Raw genomic sequence first — 25,095 nt, 5'->3', positions numbered from 1 at the left:
GCTGAAGGCAGAGGCTTTAACCCGTTGAGCCACCCAGGCACCCCTTAAGATTTTATTTTTAAATCATCTCTACACCCAACGTGAGGCTCGAACCCTCAACCCCGAGATCAAGAGTCACATGCTCTGCTGATTGAGCCAGCCAGGGGTCCCCAGGTTAGCTTATTTTTGATGCTGGGAACTAAACCCTATCCCAGGACCCTTACAGGATTGTTACTGCCGTAGGCAATGCCATGCCTTTAAATTCAGCTTATGAAAGTCTTTATTCATTTTATAAATTCAGGTAGGACTGCCAGATAAAACACAGGATAGGATGTCCAATTAAATTTGAATTATCTTTTTTTTTTTTTTTTCAAAGATTTTATTTATCAGAGAGAGAGAGAGAGCAAGCACAGGCAGACAGAATGGCAGGCAGAGGCAGAGGGAGAAGCAGGCTCCCTGCGGAGCAAGGAGCCCGATGTGGGACTCGATCCCAAGATGCTGGGATCATGACCTGAGCCGAAGGCAGCTGCTTAACCAACTGAGCCACCCAGGCGTCCCTAAATTTGAATTATCTAAAAGTCAAATTTACCTAGGGGTGCCTGGGCGGCTCAATCAATTAAGCGTCTGACTCCTGATTTTGGTTCAGGTCATGATCTCAGGGTCCTGGGATTGAGCCCCGAGTCGGGCTCTGCAGGGAATCTGCTTGAGATTCTCTATCGCCCTCCCCCTGCTTGCTCTCTCTCTAAAATAAATAAATGAATATTAAAAGAAAAAAGCAAATTTACCTAGTGCCCTGTATTTTTATTTGCTAAATCTAATGAGGCCTATATTCAGCAAACTTAAATAATTACTTTTAAGGGGTTATAGACCCATTCACAAACAACTTAAACTACTTTTATACATTTAATATATCCCATTTCCTTGTAAACGACTTTAGTTGTCTGAACTAATTAAAAAAAAAAAAAAAGCCACCTTTTAAAATACTAAGTAATTCTCTTTTTTTTTTAAGAATTGTTTTGTGTTTAAGTAGTCTCTAGACCCAATGTGGGGCTCGAACCCACAACCCTAAGACCAAGAGTCCCATGCTCTACTAATTAAGCCTGCCAGGTGCCCCTAAATACTAAGTAATTCTAATAAATTAAACTTACAAAACACTGTTAACTCCACATTCTTATAAATGTTCCAGATCCATGCATGAATTCAGAAAGGCTTCAACGTAAAGCCACAACTCTAAATCGATCCCCCTAACTGCCCAGCTGATGTCGGAGTTACAAGATTGTCAGTTAAATAGTCCAAGATCTCTCGCATGTTACAAGTTCGTGAAATGCGCATATGTACAAATTCCTTAAGAGGCGCAAAAAGCATGGACAGCACTCAATTCTAAATCTTCCTCAGGCTGGGAGAGGCCGATTTGCCTAGGAAGGCAATCATCACCCTTTTCCCTGGAGATTCAGAGAAGCCTGTTGTTGACGCCAGGGATCAGCCTGTCACGAGGAGCTCAGGAAACCATTATTTCCTTCCATGTACTATTTGGGGTTATCTCCTTAGGATGCCTGAGCGTGCTCGGCAAGAGATTTTGGCCAGGATGCTGCCTGGATGTATGTTAGTGATACATGCGTGCTTCTCCCTTTTCCCGCCCATCTCTTCAAGAGGGGGTGGCCCAGAGATCCCAATGCTACCCTCCACTTATTCTCATCACCCGCCTTCTTCACAGAAGAATTTTCCTTGCCAAAGTCTGCAAATCTCACCCGGCACTTAGGACTTGACTGGATTTTGCATTTCGGATCGTCCCGTCTCCATGCCCACCTCTCTAAAATTCATTTTACTTGGGTTGAAATCCTACAGTTCTTGAAAAACCTTCCTTTCTTTGGGTCATACATCTCTCACAAACATTAAGATCATACCTGACTGAACTGTGATCTCTCCAGGGGCTTTCACTGGCTATTAGTCCTTCAAGTCCAAGGATATTTTACGGACCTATTCCAGCAGACCAGCACTTGCTCTCCCTGGCAATACCCTACCAGCCTTTGGTGTGTTACACTGTAAACGGTAAAACTGCCTATAACATTATGTAACTCAAAGCAGAGTTGACCTTAATTACGCCCACCAGGGCAATTAGAGAGTCAGAGCCTGGGTGTGTCCCAGGACAGCTGGCTGTGAAACCCCAGTGAGGACAGAAAGCCTGGCCGGATTTCCCACTGACCCCTGCCTCACCATCCCCTCCACAGAAGCCTTCCTCACCCCAGCTGCCCTCTTGGGGTGGACCACTTCCGAGTTATCCATTCTCAGGAAAAGGCACATGGCATGCCACTGCAGGGCTGATGACCAGATATCACAGCTGGTTCCCGACTGGGATAGGAGAGACTTTGCAGGGGATGGTCCCTCAATTACGCAGGCCAATTTCCGCACCCGAGTGACAAAAACAGGGGCCCCTAGACCCCTTTCTTCATTTCCTTGGGGAAAGAAACCCATGATCTTCAGTTCCTCAGAGAAGTGAAAGTAGCAACAAGGAATCCAGTCATTCCTGTTATCCGCAGGCTTTATAAGTCAGCTGAGCCCAAGGAGGTGGCCCAGAGCCCTTGCACGCCAGCCACCACGATCCTCTCGCTGAATCCGGAGCTCTGCCAGGATGCCCCGGCTGCCCGCCTTCCCGCTGCTTCTCCTCCTCTCCATCAGCAGTGCCCAGGCCCTGAGGCTCTGCTCCTTCAATGTGAGGTCCTTTGGGGAAGCCAAGAAGGAAAACAAGAATGCCATGGACGTCATCATGAAGGTGAGACCCCCTTCTTGGTCACAGAGAGCGCTGGATCCCCCTCATGCGCTCTCTCTGCCTTTGGACTTCAAGAGACTCGGGAGAAATTTCACCCAAGTTAGTCTCTAGGGGGAAGGTAGCAGCTGCCTTTGCATTCAGTCGCAGTACTGACAGCAATAATGCCAATAACCACATCCCCTCTCCGGGCTTCATGTCATCCTCGGAACACGAGGGGCGTTCGGGAGCCACGACGGCTCCTCCCTGTGGGATTGTTCGGGGGTTTGTGTGAGTTGGTAAATGTAAAGCTCCTAAGACAATATCTGGCTCCTAGTAAGCTCCAGGGAAGGGCTGGCTAATACCATGATTTTTATTACCATTTACTGAATGCCCCCGCCAGGCATCACGAATCCACGATTTCATTCCATCACTCTCAGGAAGGAGGGTTTTACCCCCCATGAAGAGATGAACAACAGAAGGTGTAGTGACCTCATGTAGGTGGGGGGTGGGTGGAGGGGGAGCTGGGATGCCAGCCCAGCCTGGTCTTTCTATCTTTTTCTCCATCACTACAGCACAGATTTCGTTCTTTCCTTTCCTTCCTTCCTTTCTTCCATCCTTTTCTCTCCCTTCCTTCCTTTCTTTTCTTTTTCTTTCCTTCCTTCCCTTCTCTCTCTCTCCTTCCCTCCTCCCCACCTCTCCCTCCTTTTCCACCTTATACCCATCAACCTTTTCCCAACTACCAATTCTAAACTTTCTCTCCACTTAGATAAAACCTCCCTGGGTTGTATGACCAAGGTCCGGAGTGGCTGCTCACGTTTCTCTGGAGTCGACTAACTTTGTCTTTACCTGACACGTTAACTAATCTCTGATGATGCTGGGAGCTGAAACCTTTCCCAGGACTCTGTCTGGGTATTACCACCCTAGAAAATCCTGTGGGCACCATGGTATGGGGGGAGCACCGCAAGCCTTGGGTTCAGATCCTGCCCAGCAGCTGTGAGAGGAAGCTCGGGAATTCCCTTCTCCTCCCTGAACCTCTGGGCCTTTCAGCAATTGGGCCTCACACAACCTGTGACACTGGTTGGCAGAGAGAACTCAAGGTGTGGAAGGGCCCCAGGAGAGCCTGGGACGGGGCAGATGATCACAAACAGAGCCGCTACTGTTGGGATTAATACACAAAATGGATTAGAACAAGGACTACACGCTCTGTTCTTATTTAGATCGTCCTCTCCCTGGTTGGCCCTGCCCGTTGGATGGCACCCAAGGCCTTCCAGTGGCAGTCGTTTAACCAGAACAACCATGCCCATCCTGTGGGAGCCGAGACTCCCTGGCACTACAGGGAGCTCTGACGTGCCGGGAAACTATTTTCCCTGCTTCCTCGCACAAGGGCACACGGAGCCTGGGTACCTATGAGTTCCCTAGTGCCGATCACCTTCCTCACTTATTCTACCCAGGAAAAGTCATCACAATCTTAAGAGGCTGTCTTTTTGGTTCTTGGAGATTCCATCATTGGGGCCCTACACTTAGGACCTCCCTGGAGCTGCCCCGTCCTAGAGAGCCCACTGATGGACAGCCCGTCACACCGAGCACCAAGCACATGGGAAGTCTCTGTCAAGGAATCCTTACCTAACCCCACTGCTGCAAAACCATCCCATAAACAGAGGCCATCCCCAAAGACTGCCAGAGCCAATGAGAGCACTTACAGTGAAATCCGAACCCAGATATTCAGGGTAGTAATACTCACAGGGCCTTGTGTCTGCATACCTGCTCCTGGCCAGGAATTTTCTATTTTTATTTTTATGTATTTATTTATTTGAGAAACAGAGGGAGAGAGAGAGCAGGAGAGAGGAGCAGAGGGAGAGACAGCCTCCACACTGAGCAGGAAGTCCAATGTGGGTCTTGATCCCAGGACCCTGGGATCACGACCTGATCACGACTTGAGCCCAAGGCAGACGCTTAACCAATTGAGCCATCCAGATGCCTCCATATTCTTATTTAATATTATGACATAGGTGGCATTCCCCCCACTTTGTAACAGAGAAGGCCGACTCAGAATGGTGAAGTGCCGTACCCACGATTCCCTAGCAGGTAAGCAGAAGAGCCAGGATAAAAGCCAGCCATATGAACCAACCCTATTAGAGAAGATGCCTTTTCCACCGTTTCATACCGGCTTGATCACTTTGGAGATGAGCCCGGCTTCATGATGCTGTTGTCTATGACCTTCATCAGGGAGGCTGGAGAGTGAAGGAGACCTGCCTTCTCCAACTTGGACTTGCTGGCTGGCATTATGGGCAGTTCTCCAGATGCCAAACCCTGCCTGGGCAAGGCTGCTTCTGTCCCATTCCTCAGTCTGTGTCCTTAAAGAGCAAAGTTTGTTCATCCAACAAATACTGAACGTAGGCCAAGTACTCGATGCTCTGAGGCACTCGGGTTGAGATGGGGGACATGGGAGGCATCATCTCCCACGGCACATGGTACTTACAATTTTGGGAGTGCTTCTTGTTAGCCAGGCCCTTATCAGGCAGCATCCAAGTTCGGCCTCACAAGCCCTCTGGTTGCCTTTTGCACATGGGCAAGTGGAGTTCAGAGCGGAGACGGACATAGTCCCTGGTCATGGAGCCAGTAAGTGTGAGAGCAAAGGCTGGGACCCTGGCCTAATGGACCCTCTCTGGGCTCTGTCCCCTCCTGTACTATACGGTTCCCTCCTGTACGGTACGGCTTCATAGGCTGCTCTTGGCCCCAGAGTCTTCATAAGATTTCTTTAGACTGCCCCTTCCCATCTTTCCAGGCCCACTCGCAGCACAAGACCGCTTGCTGGGAAGGCTTCACTGCTGGCCGTGCTCAGCCTCTCCTCCCTCCCATCTGTAAAGGGAGTCAGGAAAATCTCCAGTTTCAGGTCTGAGAGGGCCTTCTGGGGGGCCTCTCATCTCTGGAGGCTCATTCTGAGGAGACAGAGTCAGGGAGAAGTATTTTTTCCTGGCGTGAAACAGGGGCAGGGAAAACATGTATCAGTGATAAGATTTGAAAAGTGAGTATTTAATCACTGTGGGGAAAACGCTCGGAACATCACTGAGGCTGAAAAACACGAACAAAAAAACCAATCAGACCCAAACTGTGTGATAAACACCGCCCCACTGTTTGCAGAGCTTCTTTTCCAGGCCAGGGACTGGACTGAATGCCTTATATCTATCATATCCTTTAATCCCCATGACATCCCCAGGAGGAGGATTTCATCTCAGGTTATAGATGAGGAATCTGGCGGATTCGGGGAGCTTAAGTGACTTGCTCAGGGTCACACAGCTGGTGAGCAATAGAGTCAAGATACGACTCTGAGGCCATTTGATGCTAACTAACAGGCGAGTTATTTGGATGTCATTTTGTAAAGACAAGTACAGAAATCATGTGAGAAGTGTCTGGGTGATGGGTTTAGAGGTCATCAGGTGATTTTTTTTTATAGTCTTTTCTATATTTTTCAAATTTCTACAATAAGCAACATTATTTTTATAATTAGAAAACTGTTAACAAAATTATTTTTTAAAGCACTGGCTAGGAAATGTATTCCCATTTTTCTTATGCTGCCATAAAGAAGAGTTAAACACGGGAAGGTATTTGTGCTTCATAAACTGGGCTCAAATGGTTCCAGTATGGCTCCCTGGGCCTCTCTCTCTCTCTCCTTCCCTCCCTTCTCTCTTTCACTCATGCCAGATGCTGTAGAGTTGTGAGTAAAGCAAGGCCTCACAGGTCATCTGGGACACAGCAGGCGCCTGACAGAATTTTGTTGGATGGATAAACAAGTGAGTGGAGAGATGGGCAGGAGGATGGACGGACTGTTAAAGCTCTAGTGTTCGTCCCCAGGAGAACGCTGATGGTGAGATCCATCGCTCACTGCACTGTAGGTTCCAGTCTATAGGAAATTCGTCCAGAGGTTCAGAGGCAAGTACTCAATTGAGGGACATGGAGATCTGCTGGAGTAACTGCTGGAGATGTGGGGCTTTGGAGTGGTGGGTTTTTTTTTTTGTTTTGTTTTGTTTTTTGTTTTTTGGTTTTGGTTTGTTTTTGTGCGGGCAAAGGGCTGTAAGCAGGGAATCTAAAAGCTCAACCTTTCTGCTCAGGAAATGCAGTCTGAACCCTGGTCCGTTTTTGCCCTGCACCAGTGGATGACATTCAAAAGGAGCAATCACAGGAATATGGTGATTACTTCGGCCGTTGAGCAAGTGGTCAAGAGGGGCTCTATAGCAGATGATCCCATTATCCACATTCACACGATGTTCTGGTTACTTAGCACGCTGAGGCTGAATGCCCAACTATATATACAGTGGGGATAATAAGAGGACCTGCATCAAAGGGTTATTATAAATTCAGTGAGTCGATGGTAAGAGCTAACACTTATTTTTAAAAAATATTTTACTTATTTATTTGACGCAGAGAGAGAGCACAAGCAGTGGGAGAGGCAGGCAGAGGGAGAAGGAGAAGCAGACCCCCTGCCGAGCAGAGAGCCTGGATGCAGGGCTCAATCCCAGGACCCTGGGATCGTGACCTGAGCCGAAGGCAGATGCTTAACCAACTGAACCACCTAGGCACTCTGCAGTTTTCTTTTTTTAAATAACACTTTAATTTTTTAAAATTACATATAATTTTTTAAAATATAAATTTAGAATTTTGAAACTAATTTTAGTAAGTAAAAAACAGTCATTAGGGACTATTTTGAAAATATAGAAACATATAAAGAAGTGTTATCACTGGAAGATAAGAGCTACTGGCGTTTAGGACATTATGAGCATTTTTCTACACAAAAATAAATACATAAATTTGCATCTGTTTTTCAGCACGGAGACTACCCTCTATCATCAGTTTTGCATCCTGCTTTTGTATCAGAAGCATTTCACATGCCGTTATTATTTATTTATATATTTTGTTAATAATTCTTTTAAAACATGCCTTTTTCAAGCAGGGGAAGGTGCAGAAGGAGAGAGAGAAAATCTTAAGCAGGCTCCACGCCCAGCACAGAGCCCAGCATGGGGGTCGATTTCACACCCCTGAAATCATCACCTGAGCTGAAATCAAGAGTCAGACGCTCAACAGACTGAGCCACTGAGGGACCCATTCACATGACTCTTAATTCTATATAATGCCCTATGTTATCTTTCATTTAATGGTTTCCTATTCGGAGATAGTTAGGTTGTTTCCAATTTTGTTGTTGTCGTCTGTTGCAATGTATCTTCCTCTTTGATCTATACAAGTTATAATAGTAGTAGTAATAATTTACTGAGTGCCTCCTATACTGCTCTCACTGCTCCAAGTGCCCATTTAATCCTCCAGCAACCCTGTGAGGGAAGAACTATCATCATTCCAATCTATAGATGAGGACACTGAGATGCAGAGAGGTAGTAGATATTACATTATGATAGGAGATCTTCCTCCAGGTGGGAAAACTAGGCCAAAGGGTAAGTACATTCTCCAAGGATTTTGATCCGTACTTTAAAGAGTATTTAAAAAAAATATTTTACTTATTTTTAAGTAAGGGGTTCAAACTCGCAACCCTGAGATCAAGATTTGCATGCTCCACCAACTGACCCAGTCAGGTGCCCCTAGATTAAAGTGCCTTCAAGAAAGGTCTGACAGTGACAGGTAACTAAATCAGCAGGCTGGCTTGGTGGCCAGACCCAGCTCTCCCTGTATTCTAACATCATCATGGGCTTTGTAGCCACATGATCCTGAATTCAAATCCTGACTCTACCATCTATATACTGGCTGTGTGACTTCAAACTTCTCATCCAATCACTCTAAGCCTGATTTCTGCTTATGATTATCTCGTAAGGTTGGTGAGGTTCAGAGTAGGATCACAATAAATGTTAGCCCTTGTAATTTTTATTATTATAATTTTGTTGCCAGGTGAACTAGGGAGACCCATATCCAGCTGTGTCCCTCTCACTTACTAAGAGCTTAATAAATATTTGTAGTTGTTATTGTGATTATTCAAGCAAAGCCAAGATATAGGACACGTGATCATATGATCATTGGCTCTGGATTCAGACTGCCTAGATTTGCCCTTGGTATCAGCCACTTTCCACCTGAGTCACTTTGGGTAGTTTACTTGACTTTCCTGGAGCCCTAGACTCCTTATCTTTACAATGGACTTAACTGGGGCACCTGACTGGCTCAGTCGGTGGAGCTTGTGACTCTTGATCTCAGGACTGTGAGCTTGATTTTCACATTGGCCATAGTGGTTACTTAAAAATAAAAACTTTACTAAAATAAAATAAAATGGACATAACAATATTACCTACCTCAGGAAGTTCCTCACTTGTTTCAGCAATGAAGTTAATTACTTTAACCAAACACTAATCCTATACTTAAAACATAGTGCCCAATAAAAGATTTTATTATGTATAGATTATTTGCCTGAAGACATCTGGGAATTCTGTCTCTGCAGGTCATCAAACGCTGTGATATCATACTCCTGATGGAAATCAAGGACAGCAACAACAGGATCTGTCCTACTCTGATGGAGAGATTAAATGGGTAAAGATGGGGTGGGGTGGGGGTGGGGGGCCTGGACCCCCTGCAGGCTCAAGGTTAAGTGCAAGGATATCTGAAAAGCCCGGGGGGAACTGAAACTAGTGTGAAAGCCAGCACTGCCCTGACCACCACGTCACATGGCCAACACTGCCCCAGCTTCCAACTCCAGGAGCTGCAGTCCTGAGAACTTTCGACTAGCTAGTTTTAATATGATAAAGCAAAATAGAGGAAATGCATGAGGAGCCAAGACAGAGAGAGAAATGAAAGAGACAAGAGGTTTTCAGACAAGAGACTGAAATCAGAACTACTGTTGTAAAGAAAAGATTAAGTACAAGTATGAAGTTACGATACGGCTACAGGCTGGAATATTACGTAGCCATTAAAAACCACATTCACTACAGAATCTGTTAGAGCTAAATATTCAGCACGGGAAGACGACTGCAGTAATCTTGAAAGCAATTCAAAAAAGGTTCAGAACTGTAGATAGAGTGGCCCATTTTAGTGATCACATTACTACTAGGCCTGAGTAAGAGGGTGTTTGAGTTTACATGGGGACAGAGGAGAGAATGGGAAAATAGGCTCCAACTATTAAGAGTGGTTACTTCTGGGTCAGGGAGGTGGGTGTGATTGCAGGACCACTGCGGATGGGGTCACTGAAGAAATAGGGAACATTTACTTTTTATTTTATATACTTGTATATGATTTGAATATCTGACAAAAAGCCTAGATTGATTTTATAAATTCAAAAAACCCCAAAAGATAATGTCCTCAAATAATTTATAATTTTGGATTATAGTTATGATTTACATTCTTTCTCAAAGAATAATCAGCGGACCTAGCCACCTGAAAATCACCCCAAAGTGAGTTAAAAAGGCACATTCCAGAACTTCCAGGCTATTGAACGAGAATGTCTGCGGGATCCCTGGGAGTGATCTTCATCTAAGTAGCCTTCCCAGGTGATTCTCACGCACTCCAATTTTTAAAAACTTTTTTTTTTTAAAGATGTTATTGATTTATTTGATATAGAGTGAGATCACAAGTAGGCAGAGTGGCAGGCAGAGAGAGAGGAGGAAGCAGGGTCCCCGCTGAGGAGAGAGCCTGAAGTGGTGCTCAATCCCAGGCCCGAGATCAAGATCATGATCCCAGCTGAAGGCAGAGGCTTAACCCACTGAACCACCCAGGCGCCCCAATTTTTAAAAACTTCTAATATAATGTTTCCTTTGTACATGCATGATAAGATTATACCACAAACTAGAACATATGATAATATGTACCAAGTAGTTCAATTATGTCAAAAGAAAAACAAAACAAAAATATTTAAAAGATTCAAAAGCGGTGAATCAAAGGCTGACAACAGCTATCTCAGAGCAAAAATTACAAGGAATTTAAATATGGTATCTTCTCTATATTGTCTGTATTTTCCAAGTTTTCTACAACGAGAATGTTATATGCCCTTTCCTTTTTCTTATGATGTATTTTAAACATTCTTAAGAGCACAGAGAAAATGCTAACAACCATGTAATCTACCATCCAGTACATCTGGCCATTGTTACACTTTTATAATTAAGGAAACTCACGTTTAAAAAAAATAAATAAATGATCAATCCAGCCTCGGTAAGCCCAGCAAGAACAGCCTTGGACACTCTTGTTCAAAGAGGCCTCTTGGGCTGGCTCCACTCCCCTCTGGGCCTCCGTTTCTCCTCTAAAAATATGCTTTGCCCTCAGCAGCTCTTCTGGTTCCAGATCTGATCTTTGACGATAGAAAAGGGAGTTTAGCACAAGGGTTAGGCACCTATGCTAGTCTCAGACCAACTTGTGTTTGGATCTTGGCTCTACTATGCCTTTGAGCAAGTTATTCAAGCTCTTCGTACCTCATTTTCCCTATCTACAAAATGGGGCTAATAATGAACCCATCTTCCTGGGATGTGGCTGTAATTAAATCCTGCATGTAAGTGGTTGCACTGTGCCTGGCATGTAGCAGGGATGAAAAGGAAGAAAATTACGATAGCAGATGGTGGTCCAGAGGGCCATGTGCAACACCTACCATCGATAGCCCTAACTACATGCCAGGCATCCTGTTAATCCATTTATGTGCACTACTTCATTTACTCCCACAACTCCGTGGGGTTGGTACTTTTACTACTTCCCTCATAGCTGGGGGAACTGAGACTCAGAGAGGAGGGATCTGCCTAAGATCATCCAGCCAGTAAACGGTGGAGCTTACTTTGCACCTGGGTCATATCTGACTCCAAAGCCAGTGCTCTATTCTGAACCTCCTCAGCCTCCCATAGAGGGTCTCTGGTCAGTTTTCAGAAGCTTGAGAGGACAGAGGGCTCCAGGTGCCTCCCCAGAGCAACCTGGGTCGAGTCTTCCCACCCCCACTGTAGTCAGTTCTCCCCAACTTCCCTAGACTGTGCCATGGACTCCAGGCAGAGGCAGGCCTGTTTGTCCCCTTAAGCCCCGTAAGCTAGGAGGGGCCTTAATTGCCTCACAGCTGAGTCATTGTGAGCAGTCTGCCAACCCAAAATTTGGCAGGCAAGATTCAGAACAAGGCCAGTCTTCCCAAACTGGAAACCCAGTGGAATCTACTGTCCACACTTCTTGGGCCCCAGTAGCTGGACCTGCCCTAGATGTATCTAGCATGTTCGGGAATTTCTGCAGGGCCTCAGTGGGCTCCTAAAGACCTAATCTGCTATATTCCAACAGAACCTAAGAATATGCCACAGCTTAGATATGCCCTAGATCTGTGTGCGAATGAAGTAAAACTGTGTCAGGCCCTGCCCTGGGTGGAGTTATCAGCAGGTTTGGCAAACACACGGAGAGTCCATTTCCCTGGTATGAATGAGTGGTAGAGGTAATGGGACTTCACAGCTGTACTTCTAGCCCCCAGGACATAAACAATAGCTGACTTGTGAGAAAATGCTTGGGGGTTTTCAGAACAGGAGTGAACATCCAATGAAAATGGTACTGGGGAATGCCTGAGTGGCTCAGTGGGTTAAAGCCTCTGCTTTCGGCTCAAGTCATGATCTCAGGGTCCTGGGATCAAGCCCCACATCAGGCTCTCTGCTCGGCAGGGAGCCTGCTTCCTGTGCTCTCTCTGCCTGCCTCTCTGCCTACTTGTGATCTCTCTCTCTGTTGAATAAATAAATAAAATCTTAAAAAGAAAAGAAAAGAAAATGGTACTAGGAATTCTGCCTTTGAGAAATGTTCAGGAGTAGTGCAGGGACAGGGTGACCTGGTAAGAATTACTCCCCCAGGGAGTATGAGGTCAGCCCCAGCCACGAACCAGAGTGGGATCTGGGACTGATCTGGCCTGAATCTTCTATGGTCTCAATAATGTCCCACAGGTACAGGCCAAAGCCTGTGGATTTGGGGTATATAGGATTTGAGCTCAAATCCCAGCTTTGTACCTGCAAACTATAAAAAATGGGTAACAATACTACCCACCTCCTAAGGGCAAGAGATCATGTCTGTAAAGATCCTGAGAAATGTCACATTCCCAGATGATGGTGGCCCTTCTTATTAGACTCCGAGATTATGATGAATGGCAGCCTTTCTCCACGATACCCTTGGCGATATGGATACAGAATGAAGAGAGGGGAGCTTGCAGTAGGGAAATGCTTATTTTTTAAGATGCAATGTAAAATCTTTATGTTTTCTAGAAACTCAAGAAGACATATAATCTACAACTATGTGATTAGCTCTCGGCTTGGAAGAAACACATATAAAGAACAGTATGCCTTTCTCTACAAGTAAGTATAGTCTCTGCTTCCTGGGACATGATTCACTTCTAAATGATAACTGTGATTTGAATCAAAATGTATTTCTTTTCTTCAAAACCAAATTTGGATCTCTAATTATCTCTAACCAGTTCTCAATATCAAATAATATCAAAATATCAAACTAATTGCTACTGAATTGAGGCTGAAGCAAAGCATTATCTCCTCAAAGCAAAAGCACATGCAGCTTCCTGACCTCGAATTTGCTGGTTGGTTCAGTGGCGGCCTGGTCTGGAGGGTCACTTCTTTATCCTTCACAGTGAAGTTCCAGCCCAGGGATGGAAACCTGAGCTGCCCAGCATGGCTGACTCCGAAATTTCACAGTGTTGTCTTCTTCTTACCAGTAATTGTGTTCTACGTCTGAACGTTAACTTGTGGCTGACCCAGAGAACTGGTGCTGTTCTGGTCTCCAGCTTTCAAAGGGCTCTGGCCATTGAGAAGATTTGACGGAAACTTGTTCTCAAGGGGAAGATCGCTTGCAGGGCAAGAGCCTGTCTGGGGGGCCGATAAAGCCACGGGCTAGGTCTCTGCTTCTTGAATGAGGTTAAGAAGACAACTGAATCACCTGGAAGGGCTTCTTTTTTTTTTTTTATTTCTAGGGAAAAGCTAGTGTCTGTGAAGAAACGCTACCTCTACCATGACTATCAGGCTGGTGACGCAGATGTGTTTTCCAGGGAACCCTTTGTGGTCTGGTTCCAGTCACCCCACACCGGTGAGATCCACAGGCCCCTCCTGCTCAGGACTTTCCTCTGATCCCATGAATGGACAGTAGCCCCGAGTGTGAGCAGGGGTCCCAGGGTTTGCACAGCATCGTTAGGGATACATTAGATTTGAGATGGCCATTAAGAACGTCTAATATTTGAATGTTGAGGAGGTATCCTCAACTCAAGACCTCCTCAGCCTGGAACTCACCTTCAGAAATCAGTGATAACTCCACTCTGAGCTTTTAGGCTGATGGAAATTATTTACCATAATTTTTTTCAGTCCCAATCAAATACAACTTCATTTAAAAAAGAGAGTCCCAGCGATGGCTAGCAGAGACGAACTCCCAACCTAGAGTCTCCCTCTCCCTCCCCTTGCAATCTCCTCCACAGACTGTGTATAGAGAGGAAATCCAAACGACTACACGTCTGAACTCTGACAACTACACTTATATATGCCACTAACAATTATAGATCCCTGACTAGTGCCAGGTTCCTGTAGTCCTTGCAACATCCAGCAGGACCTAGGATTATCTGCACTTTACATTTGAGGTAGCCAAGGTTCAAACATGTGGAATCACTGGCCCAAGGTCACTCACTCAGTAGTTGGAATCCAAGCCATTATCTTGGGTGCCCATACTCTTAACCACTGTGCATATCTAACTCCAAAATCAATAATTAATTTGATTTGCAGATTGGAGCTATATGAATCAAATATTTTTTTCAATGCCTACCACGTTCTGTTCCAGGAACTAGACAAAGCAGACAAGGTCCCTGTCCTAGGGAAGTTATGTCGTAGCGGACAAGACAGACACTGACCAAATACATATCCATAGAGCTGTATGTATGTACAGCTGCATATATATTACACAAATATAAACAGCCTGAAGTAGGAACATAACTATTTCGGCCCTGGCTTTGTGAGTACTTCGGGAAAACAAACATGGAAGAATGGTGGTGGAAATTTCCAGTAGAAAAAGAGGAGGAGGTGGGGGCTGTTTAGGGCAGAAATGTACTTCAGAGAGCAGGTGTAATAATCACCTTTGTCAGACACACAATTCCCATTTGGCTGACCAGTGTTTGCAGAGCACCCTGCCCCGTCTTCTCAAATAGAGTCTTCAGCGACACATAGCTAAACATGACTAAACAAACCTGTTTATCGTGAGCATCTACCTATCCTCCTTTCTCTACCTCTCCTCCCAGAGGATGGCATTGCAGCCATGCCCTGTTTGGAATTCTCTCTCTTGTACAAGGAATGTCCCCTCTGAGATTAAAGATAGAGTTAGCCATTCGTTTATCATTTTTTCCCTTTATTCATTTACTTTTTTCCTTTATATCATTTAGCCATTCATTTATCATTTTTTCCTTTATTCATTTACTCATTCATTCATTCAATCATAAACTCACCCAACAAACATTTTGTAGTCCCTCTCATGGGCCAGGTACTGTGCTAAGTGCTAGAGCCAAGCCAGTGAGCAAGACAGAGCCAAGGTTCCAGTGGGAAAAACGCAGAGGCACAGCAAGTAACTTCAGAGCAAGAAGGAAGTAAAAGCATACTGGGGAGAGGGGCCTGCCTTAGATGGGGCAGGCCACAGATGGCCTCTTCAGGGTGCCAGGAGTGTGACCTGAAGAAGCCAGTCACTGAGGGCTAAGGCAAGGGCCTTTCCAGGGGGAGGTCCCAGTGAGTACACACAAACTCGGATGTGGGAAAAGGGTAGGGGTGTTTAGGGGGCCAGAGAGGATGGGAAATGGAGTGGAGGCCGGAGGAGGAGAGTGGGAGACACGGCTGGTGGGTAAGCGTGGGGTCATGGAGACAGGCTTCCCGATCTGAGTCCTGACTCCCCACTGTGTGACTTGAGCAGTGATTCCCCACCCGCCCTCAGCTCCTGCGTACGAGTGGGGACCCAGGCACTGGGCAAGGGAACCCCGGGGAAGAGGCCCTCAGAACACGCCAGCTGCCACCGGCAGGTGGGCAAGGCACGGCTCCCAAGCTCACCCACATTCCCGGATACAGGCTCGCTCAGTCCCTCCTGGTGGGGAGGTTTTCAGCTATTTCACAAAGGCTGTTTTTAAAAATACATAATTTTAGAGAGGCTTTTTTCCAGATTATAAAAGAAACGTAAACTGACAAGCCTCAATTTTTTTTAACTAGAAAAAACTTTTTTCTTCCGTAAAAAAGCCAAAGAGACTTCTTATTTTTTAAAAAATGGAAAATACCATTTTTCAAAAAATGAGAAAATAAAAACACCCACAATGTCAGCAAGGAGTCCTGATTACCAGCTTTCTCTTGGCCGGGCAGGTGAATGGGTGAAAAGAGGCTTTCACGCTCTGAGAACAGCAGCCCAATGGTCCCAACAGCATTCACATCTCAGCCACTAGCTGGCTGGCCCCTCCAGAAATGAGAGGACCCAGGCAGTGCAGTCTGGGCCTTCAGGAAGGACAGCCTGTTTCTCTCCAGCAGTGTTCCCTGAACCTGCTCCTGTTCAGGAAAGTGTGCGTGTGACCTCTGCCTCTTTCCTGTTCCTCAGCTGTCAAGGACTTCGTGATTGTCCCCCTGCACACCACCCCTGAGACCTCCGTGAAAGAGATTGATGAGCTCGCTGATGTCTACTGGGATGTGAAACGCCGCTGGAAGGCAGAGGTGATGACCCTCTGTGTCTGCTGAACTCCCATCTAGCAGAGGCAGAATCCGGTTCTGGGAAGGGATGAGTGACTCCCCGGGAGAGCGAGGCGGGCAGGACATGTGCACTGCAGCACCCTGTTAGAGCCTCATTTTAGGCCTTACCTCAGCCTTAAATATCCTTCTTGCTAAATCTGCCTGGGTCCCGTCCGCGTGGGGCTCAGCAATTCATACTCTGCTCCACTAATAATGGCTGCCCCAAATTACGAGTAGTGGGAGCCGTGCCTTATGCTGAGGCTGGACATGGACAAGTCGATTTAATCCTCCCAATAACCCCACGATTTACTACCTTTATCATTCTCACTTTGCAATGAGAACAGTGGTCAGGAGTCCTTCACTGCATGGGACAGACTTTCAAAACTGGTTTGTGAAAGGGAGGTGCAATTTATTGGTTCACGTAACTAAAATGTCCAGGAGTAGTTCAGGCATAGTTGGATCCAGTAATCAGGGCTTGTCTCCTCGCTTTCTTTCCATCTCTTTGCCCTCATTTCCTCTGGGTGGGCTCCACCTTTTGGATGGCAAGATGGCCACCAGCAGCTTCCAGCCCACTGACAAACTGTCTGTCCCACTATGCAACAAGTGCCCCGGGGTTGAGTCCCATTGGCCCTGACTGGGTCACATGTCCATCCCAACCAACCACTGTGATCAGGGGGGTTGAGAAGCTCCGATTGATTAAATCTGTGTGAGCTTCAGCCCAACCTCATAGACGGAAGCGAAGAACAGAAGTGGTTTCTCCAGTGATCTAAGGGTGCAATCTAGGGGAATATATCCACTGTCCTTCTTGGTCTCAATTATTTTCTCACCTAGAAAACAGGGATGCCACCTGTGCAGCTGTGAGGGTCTGTGAAAGCTCTTGGCAAGTTCAGAAGTCTTCCAGAGGGCTCTTCCTCATTCCTCTTTCCTCCTTTTGGGATGTGACTCCAGTGACCACCCCCTTCCTCCTCTCCAGATCCACCGTTCAAAGTGCAACATGGGTCAAATAAAGTGGGGGCGCAGAGCTAGGACATGGAGAGCGCAAGGTGTGTAATTCACTGCTTATCTCTCTTGCCAGGCAAGAGAAAGACTCATTCATTCCTAAAAGTTTGAATTCTTTCAGTCATTTAACAATTTATTGAGCATCTCTTAAATGTCAGGCACTAGGGAGGCATCGATGGCGCAAGAGTGAATAAGAGGGGCTACTCTTGTGCTGAAGGCCTTCAGTGAGGCAGATAAGGATTTAATTCTTGACTTTATCACTTGAGCCCATAAGTGGAATGGTCTAGAGCAGTTCACTTTATCCCTCTATCCTGTTTCCACAGGGATTAAAGGTCCCTTCCACCTCCCAGTGTTTATTGTGAGATTTAACTTAAACTTTAGGAAACACTTTTTAAAGATTTATTTATTTATTTGACAGAGAGAGAGAACATGAGGGGAGGAGCAGAGGGGAGAGGGACAAGCAGAGTCCATGAGAGCATAGAGCCAGGGGTGGGGCTCCATCCCAGGACCCTGAGATCATAACCTGAGCTGAAATCAAGAGTCAGATGCTCAACTGACTGAGCCACTCAGGCGCCCCAACTTTATGAAACATTTAATCCTTGGCCTCACACATAGTGCGTGCTCAGTAAACTGTGTCTAGAACAATAGGAGCCGGTGGTCACTGGGCTTAAGGATGACATTCTGCCCTCAACCACACTCATCTATCTCAAGGAAAACCATGATCTCTGAGGTCAAAATAAAATGTTTTTGAAGAAAATGCTAAAGTCAACAACAACCCCAAACAATAGCACTAACTAGGAAATATGACACTTCCTCTGGATTAAGGAATATTAAAAGTTTTTTTCCCGAAAGCTCTGTAGGGAAAAGCACTTCTAAGATAGAAGGTCCTGTTGGTGGCCTCGGGGCAAGGGTGGACAACCCATTCTATGACCCCCTCCCTTTCAGGCTCTTCCCACTTCCTCAGCAGACAGAATTTCCACAGGAATAAGTTCCCAGCTTACAAACAATAGAAGAGAAAGCATGGTGCCAAAGCTGTCAAACCACCCAAATTCATTTTCCTGCTTGGAAACAAAAAAAGTTGATTCATTCATGTATTTATACCCTCCAGTAGTTTGAGCCAGAAAGATCTGAGGGAATAAATGAGCTGGATTCTTTTATGCCCACCTAATTCAGCATGCTGAATGACACAGATGCGGAGAGTAAGACCAGGAGGGAACGCCTGCAGCAAACATCCTACACTCCATGACAACACCTTCCCTTGTACATCACCTGCCAAATACTCATCAAAACCATGACTCCATTTTCAACTTCAAAAACCAAAAAGAAATCAGGGTGCCTGGGTGGCTCAGTTGATTAAGTGTCTCCCATCGGCTCAGGTCATGATCCGGGGTGCTGGGATTGAGACCCACCGTGGGCTCCCTGCTCAGCGTCGAGCCTGCTGCTCTCTTTCCCTCTGCCTTCCCCATTTGTGCCAGCGCTTTCTCTCTCTCAAATACATAAACAAAATCTTTAAAAAAAAGAAAAGAAAAAGGAATGAAGAAAGACCCTGTATTAGTTTGCAAGGGCTGCCCAAAACTGGGCCATTTAAACAACAGAAAGGTAATCCTCACAGCTCTGGAAGCTGGATGGCCAAGGTCAAGGTGTCAGCAGGGTTGTTTTCTCCTAAAGCCTCTATCCTTGGTCTTCCCTCTTTGTCTGTCTGTGTCCTAATCTCTTTTAATAATTTTTAATTTTTTTTTATAAACATATAATGTATTATTAGCCCCAGGGGTACAGGTCTGTGAATTGCCAGGTTCTAATCTCTTTTTATGAGGGACCAGTCATACTGGATTAGGGGCCACCCATATAGCCTCATTTAAAGGCCCTCTCTCCAAATATAGTCGCATGAGGTATTAGGTTAGGACTTCAGTATATGAATTTGTGTGGGGGCATTGGGGAGGGGAGGACACAATTTAGCTTGTAATGGAACCCACTGTTTACTGGGCGTGGGAGGTGGAGCCACTGTTAGTGGGTCTAAGAAAAAGCATGGCAATAATACCTACAAGTTGACAATTCCAAATAACATCTTTCAGAATTTCATTTTCATGGGTGACTTCAATGCCGGCTGTAGCTATGTCCCCAAGAAAGCCTGGAAGAACATCCGCTTGAGGACTGACACCAGGTTTGTCTGGCTGATAGGGGACCAAGAAGACACCACAGTCAAGGGGAGCACCAGCTGTGCATATGACAGGTAGGAGGCACCTGCCCGACGCAAGCTAGCCCACACAGTATTTGATATGCCTCAGGAAAGGCAACCCACCTCAGCCCATTAGATTTCAGGCTCACCCATTAGGTACTTGTGCAGTGTGCAACCTGCATCACCACGCCTGGGAGCCCTGAGCGTTGTAGCTTAGTTATGGCTAGTGCTGGCCTGGCTTCAAATCCTGCCTCTACCACTTCCTGTCTGTAACCAAGAGACTTAAGCTCTGTGTGTCTTTGCTTCCTGGCCTGTAAGACAGGGATTGTCGTGAAGCCTCATTCATGGAGCCATGAGGAGGAGTAGATGAAGTAGTATGTGTCTTCTCACACAATGCCTGGCAGATGGTAGTGCTCCACACACTTACTGGCTGTTAATTATTTCATCACAAAGACATACCAGAATTTAGTCACTCAAATCCCCCATCATCGAGCTTAGGTTATTGCCAAGAGTTTGCTAGCGTAAGCACTGCTGAAACGGACGATCCATAAGAGACCAGTTAGAACAAGGGTCTTTCCACTCTCAAAGCTTTTGCTGTACGTTCCTAGATACAAATACATACCTTTAAGTAACAGCATTCTCAGGGTTCCTGGCTGGCTCAGTCAGTGGAGCACGTGTCTCTTGATTTTGGGGTGTGAGTTCAAGCCCCACGTAGGCTGAAGTGCCTACATTTAAAAAAAAAAAAAAAAAGTGCTTGTAAAATCTCCCTGGGGATTTTCAGTTAGCATTCACTTTTGCTCCTTAAATCAGGACATGTGGGAGGCACTCAAAACATGTGAATGTTCCTGATCTTCCAGGGTTCCCAGAGCCCAGCGTGCCTCCAAGGAAGCATGAGATGGCTTCTGCCAGAAGACAGCTGTTCTCACTTCTCTAGTTTTGAGGTCAGGCTTTCACTTCCATCCCATGACCTCATTTGTTCCTCTTGGAGCTTTCAGGGCTGGTGTATCCTTTGCAGAAGTCCCTACTCCAGTTCCCAAGAGTGGAATCAGCCCTAGCATTAAGGAAAGGTGAATGGAGGCAGGAAGTCCCAGGAGCCTGGGCCACCCCACAACCTACTGCAACCCTGGTGCCTTCACTCCTCTTCTTACTTTGAGGGTTTGCCAGCTAAGTGGGTTGGAGATGGCCACTTGCCCACTTGCCTTGGGCAGGTCAAGGCCATTCTGCGGCCCCATTCTTCTCCCCTGGCCAACAAGGGGGAGGTGATCAAAAATAATGAAGCTGAAGAACAGTGCATCACCAGGAAAGATGCTCACAGTAGATTAGGAGGGGTGGGGGAACAGGTTAAAAATGTGTTTACTAAAAGAACCTCGGGTTTAGACACATATATGCCAAAGGATGGCAGGATTACATGTGATTTTTTTAAAGATTAATTTCTCATTTGTTGCTCTGGATTTTCTATATTTTCTGGACTGGCATATATATTTTATGTTTTTTTTATTTTATTTATTTAATTAATTTATTTATTTGTCAGAGAGAGAGAGTGAGAGAGAGAGTGCACAAGCAGTGGAAGCAGCAGGCAGAGGGAGAACCAGGCTCCCCTCTGAGCAAGGAGCCCAATGTGGGACTCAGTCCCAGGATCTTGGGTTCATGACCTGAGCCGAAGGCAGATGCTTAACTGACTGAGCCACCTAGGCGTCCCTCTTTTATGCTTTTCTTAAAAGAGTTATAAATTTCTGGGGTGCCTGGCTGGCTCAGTCGGTAGAACATGCAACTCTTGATCTTGTGATGTGCGTTTGAGCCCCATGTTGGGCATGGAGCCTACTTTAAAAATGAAGAAAATTTTATGGGGCGCCTGGGTGGCTCAGTGGGTTAAGCTGCTGCCTTCGGCTCAGGTCATGATCTCAGGGTCCTGGGATCGAGTCCCGCATCGGGGTCTCTGCTCGGCAGGGAGCCTGCTTCCTCCTCTCTCTCTCTCTCTGCCTGCCTCTCTGCCTACTTGTGATCTCTCTCTGTCAAATAAATAAATAAAATCTTAAAAAAAAAAAATGAAGAAAATTTTAAAAAGTTAAAGGGATATACATTTCTAATTAGGGGAGTAGGATGAAATGGTCTCAATTCAAGTCTTTATTCTGTGGACAAATATTTATTGAACACCGCCCATGAGCTGTGAACTCCTGGACATGAAAGCTGCCAAGAGCTGGCCTGTGCAAGGAGCAGCCTCAGGAGAGCCTTCAACAATCAGCTGACCTGCCCACACATGTCCGTAGAAGCCAGAAACAGAGGCACCTTAACTATGTTGCTCTTGACTCTCTGGGTCTGAAGGATGGCTTGAAGAAATCGCCAAGAGAATGGAAAGAGTTTACTTGTGGATTAAGCTCAGAGTTAACCATGGTGGAATTGGTAACAAACACAGGAAACCAAATCAGTCAGTTGGAATTAGGAAAAGCTCAGTGGATGGTCATGACCTGGCAGTTGACTCACCTTGTCTTTCCTCAGTCAGTCGGTGCAGGCCATGTAGGCCCCAAATGTATCACTCCACGTGGGGTATATTAGAGTCCATCTTTCCAAAACTCACTTAACTACCATGTTCCCAGTTTTTGCTGTCGTTACAAAGCAACTATACTATGGTTTTTCCCTGTATTTGTCTTTAAATTTATTCATTTGTAATGAAATAAATTAATTTTTAAAAGAAATTTCAGGGGTGCCTGGGTGGCTCAGTTGTTAAGCGTCTGCCTTCAGCTCAGGTTATGATCCCAGGGTCCTGGGATCAAGCCTCATGTTGGGCTCCTTGCTCAGCGGGAAGCCTGCTTCTCCCTCTCTCACTACCCCTGCTTGTGTTCCCTCTCTCGCTGTGTCTCTCTCTGACAAATAAATAAATAAATAAATAAATAAAGGAAATTTCATACTAAGGTAAGAAAATAGCATTATTTGTCATAAATCGCAAATAACTAAAAACATAAGCCCAATGAAACTGAACAATGTTAAATTCTGCCTTAATTATCTTGCTTACAGAGTGCTTGGTGATTTCAGCCTGCTCTGTCTTGGTTAAAATGGGAGCTTAGAGTGTTATTAAAGATAAGCCAGGGACGCCTGGGTGGCTCAATGGACTAACCATCTATCTTCAGCTCAGGTCATGATCTCAGGATCCTGGGATCGAGCTCTACATCGGGCTCCCTCCCCACTGAGCAGGGAGCCTGCTTCTCCCTTTCCCTCTGCCCTCCACACCCCCACCCCATGTGTGCTCCCAATCTCTCTCTCTAATAAATAATTAAAATATTTTTTAAAAAGATAAGCCAGTACCTTTCTTCATAACCGAATCAGGAAAAGTGAAAGATAATTGCAAGGGGAACAACATTCTCAGTATGTAAGTCATTGATCCACAATGTGGTGTCCATGTTTCATACAAAATCTTCTCTTCCACCTACAGGGCTACTGCCCATACAGGGAAACACTGTGTGCTGGTGCCCACAGAGCCCCAGTAGGGGATGAGCCAATTTCCCCAATCTTAGGCACTGTCCTAAGGGAGACAAAACCAGGCCTGGAATTTGAACACCACATGAAAGAGCCAGGCTGCTCAGTCAATTCCAGAGGTCAAACAGGAAACTCGGTTTGTTTCACAAATCAACGAGGTGGATTAATAGGACTGTCTTCTCCTCCTTTTCTCCAGGATCGTGCTTAGAGGACAAGAGATCGTCAACTCTGTTGTTCTCAAATCAAACAGCACCTTTAACTTCCAGAAAGCTTATGGGTTGACCGAGGAGGAGGTACAGCTGCCATCTTTGTCTTTCTGTACCACTGTCCTGGGAGACGGGTTGGTGTCACCCTTTGAGGCCACCACTGGAGATACAACATAGGGCCATTGGACCCCCGAGTCTCAAAGTCTATGATTCATTCTATGGCTTGAAGATCTACCTAAATTTCTGGTTGAGCTGGTCCAAGGATGACACTCACTAGTGTGTGCTCTACTGCATGACTTTAGGTGTTTTATTTTCCCACCTTAAGCCTGAATTTGTTCACTAAAATGACAGTCTCTGAATTCCCAAATTCATCTCCCTTTTCTCTTTATAGGCTTTGGAGGTCAGCGACCACTTTCCAGTTGAATTTAAACTACAGTCTTCAAGGGCCTTCACCAACAGCAAGAAATCTATCTCTCCAAAGAAGAAAAAGGTCCAACGCTCCTAGATACAAGGGAGCCATTGTACTAACCATTTCTTGTCTCTAAATAAAACAGCTCTAAGAGGCATGAGCTGCTGCCTGCACTCAGGAAACAAGACTGGTCCAACTGTTTTCATCTTCAACATGAATTTAATCTGTCTTGAATTGGGGGTTTCTGGGTGGCTCAGTCAGTTAAGCATCTGCCTTCAGCTCAGGTTATGATTCTGGAGTCCTGGGGTCCTGGGCTCGGCAGGGAGCCTGCTTCTCCCTTTCCCTTTGCCCCTCCCCCTCTTGTGTTTTCTCTCTCTCTCTCTCTCTCAAATAAATAAATAAAAATCTTTAAAAATTTTTGTCAAGTTGGGAGGAGAGTCTCCTATTATCCTACTTGGGCTATACCTTCCCTGAATTACCCAAAAGGAAACTGGGGGCTTTTGCAGTCCTAAAGGATAGTCTTCATGTCCCAAGGAGAGCCTCATCAGCTGTCACTGCCTCTGCTCAGCCCTGCCATGAAAGAGGCTGCCGGAGGAGGAAGAACATTAGCTTTCAGTCTTCATGGAGTGGATCCTAGTCCACAGGAAATGACCAGGAAGGCCAAGGCCTCCACTGCACCCCATGATTTGGGCCCTTCACTCTCTGAGGAATCTACTTCCTCTTGTCTGAGGTCAGGATAGTGATCATGTCTCACTGGGATCAAGAAGGAAGGCTATCGCATCTGGTCTCCCTGCCTGTAAATTGTCCTCCAACTCAGCCACCCCAGTACCTACCAGTGCCATCCTTTGGAATTGCATTCCTACCATGGTCCCCCTGCTCTCCCATTCCTGCTTCTAAATCCCTCAGACACTCCCATCACCCACAGCCCAGAGGTTTTGGATGCCTACAAGGGTCTGTATTTTGTGGGGTATCATGTCAGCCTTGCCTTTGTCCCACCTTGCACTTGGTGCCCCACGGGACTGCCCCTTCCCTGCACGTTCCAAGCCTCCCTCCTCCTAGGCTTTGAGGAGGCTAGCTGGCTGGCAGAGACTCAAGGATTTTGTTATCATTCTGCAACCAAAGAGCTGCAGAGGAGTCCTGCCGAGAAGCACCATTTTACCTGTATCCATGGTGACCATTTTTGTTTGTTTGGCTTTGCTTTCTCTTGTATTGTTTCTTTTGTTCAAATAGTACCTAGGCATGGCTAAATATGCAGGCATTTCAAAGCATAAGCAGTGATAAGGATTGCTGCCCCGGGACCCCACCCCCTAGTTGACTGTGTCAGATGCAACTCCTCTTACCAGCTTATGCATTCTTTCAAGAAAATCTATGAATAATCAGCACCATTAAGTGACTCCTCAAAATAGAGCATTAGCATCCTATAAGCAGGGTCCCACCCCCTGATTATTTTCCTTAAT

At 45.9% G+C, this 25,095-nt stretch overlaps 1 protein-coding gene across 1 annotated transcript; it reads left to right on the top strand.

Annotated features, from left to right (window-relative positions):
* The first annotated feature begins 2,329 nt into the window (after window positions 1–2,329).
* On the top strand, window positions 2,330–24,063 carry DNASE1L3 (deoxyribonuclease 1 like 3). The gene is made up of 8 exons (XM_059161313.1): window positions 2,330–2,749; window positions 9,156–9,244; window positions 12,904–12,993; window positions 13,620–13,732; window positions 16,250–16,362; window positions 19,449–19,606; window positions 23,220–23,316; window positions 23,621–24,063. Exons 1-8 carry the CDS (start codon window positions 2,609–2,611, stop codon window positions 23,732–23,734), a joined length of 915 nt encoding a protein of 304 aa, XP_059017296.1. The 5' UTR covers window positions 2,330–2,608; the 3' UTR covers window positions 23,735–24,063.
* The last annotated feature ends 1,032 nt before the right edge of the window (window positions 24,064–25,095 follow it).

Source organism: Mustela lutreola, chromosome 2 (genome assembly GCF_030435805.1).
Source record: "Mustela lutreola isolate mMusLut2 chromosome 2, mMusLut2.pri, whole genome shotgun sequence".
NCBI lineage: Eukaryota > Metazoa > Chordata > Mammalia > Carnivora > Mustelidae > Mustela > Mustela lutreola.
The sequence above is the reverse complement of the archived record's forward strand: the minus strand, read 5'-3'. Positions and strand labels throughout refer to the sequence as shown.

Coding starts and splice junctions, on each gene's coding strand:
- DNASE1L3 (XM_059161313.1), top strand. CDS start 2,609: ATGCCCCGGCTGCCCGCCTTCCCGCTGCTTCTCCTCCTCTCCATCAGC. Junction 2,750..9,155: donor CCATGGACGTCATCATGAAG/GTGAGACCCCCT, acceptor CTGTCTCTGCAG/GTCATCAAACGCTGTGATAT. Junction 12,994..13,619: donor CAGTATGCCTTTCTCTACAA/GTAAGTATAGTC, acceptor TTTTATTTCTAG/GGAAAAGCTAGTGTCTGTGA.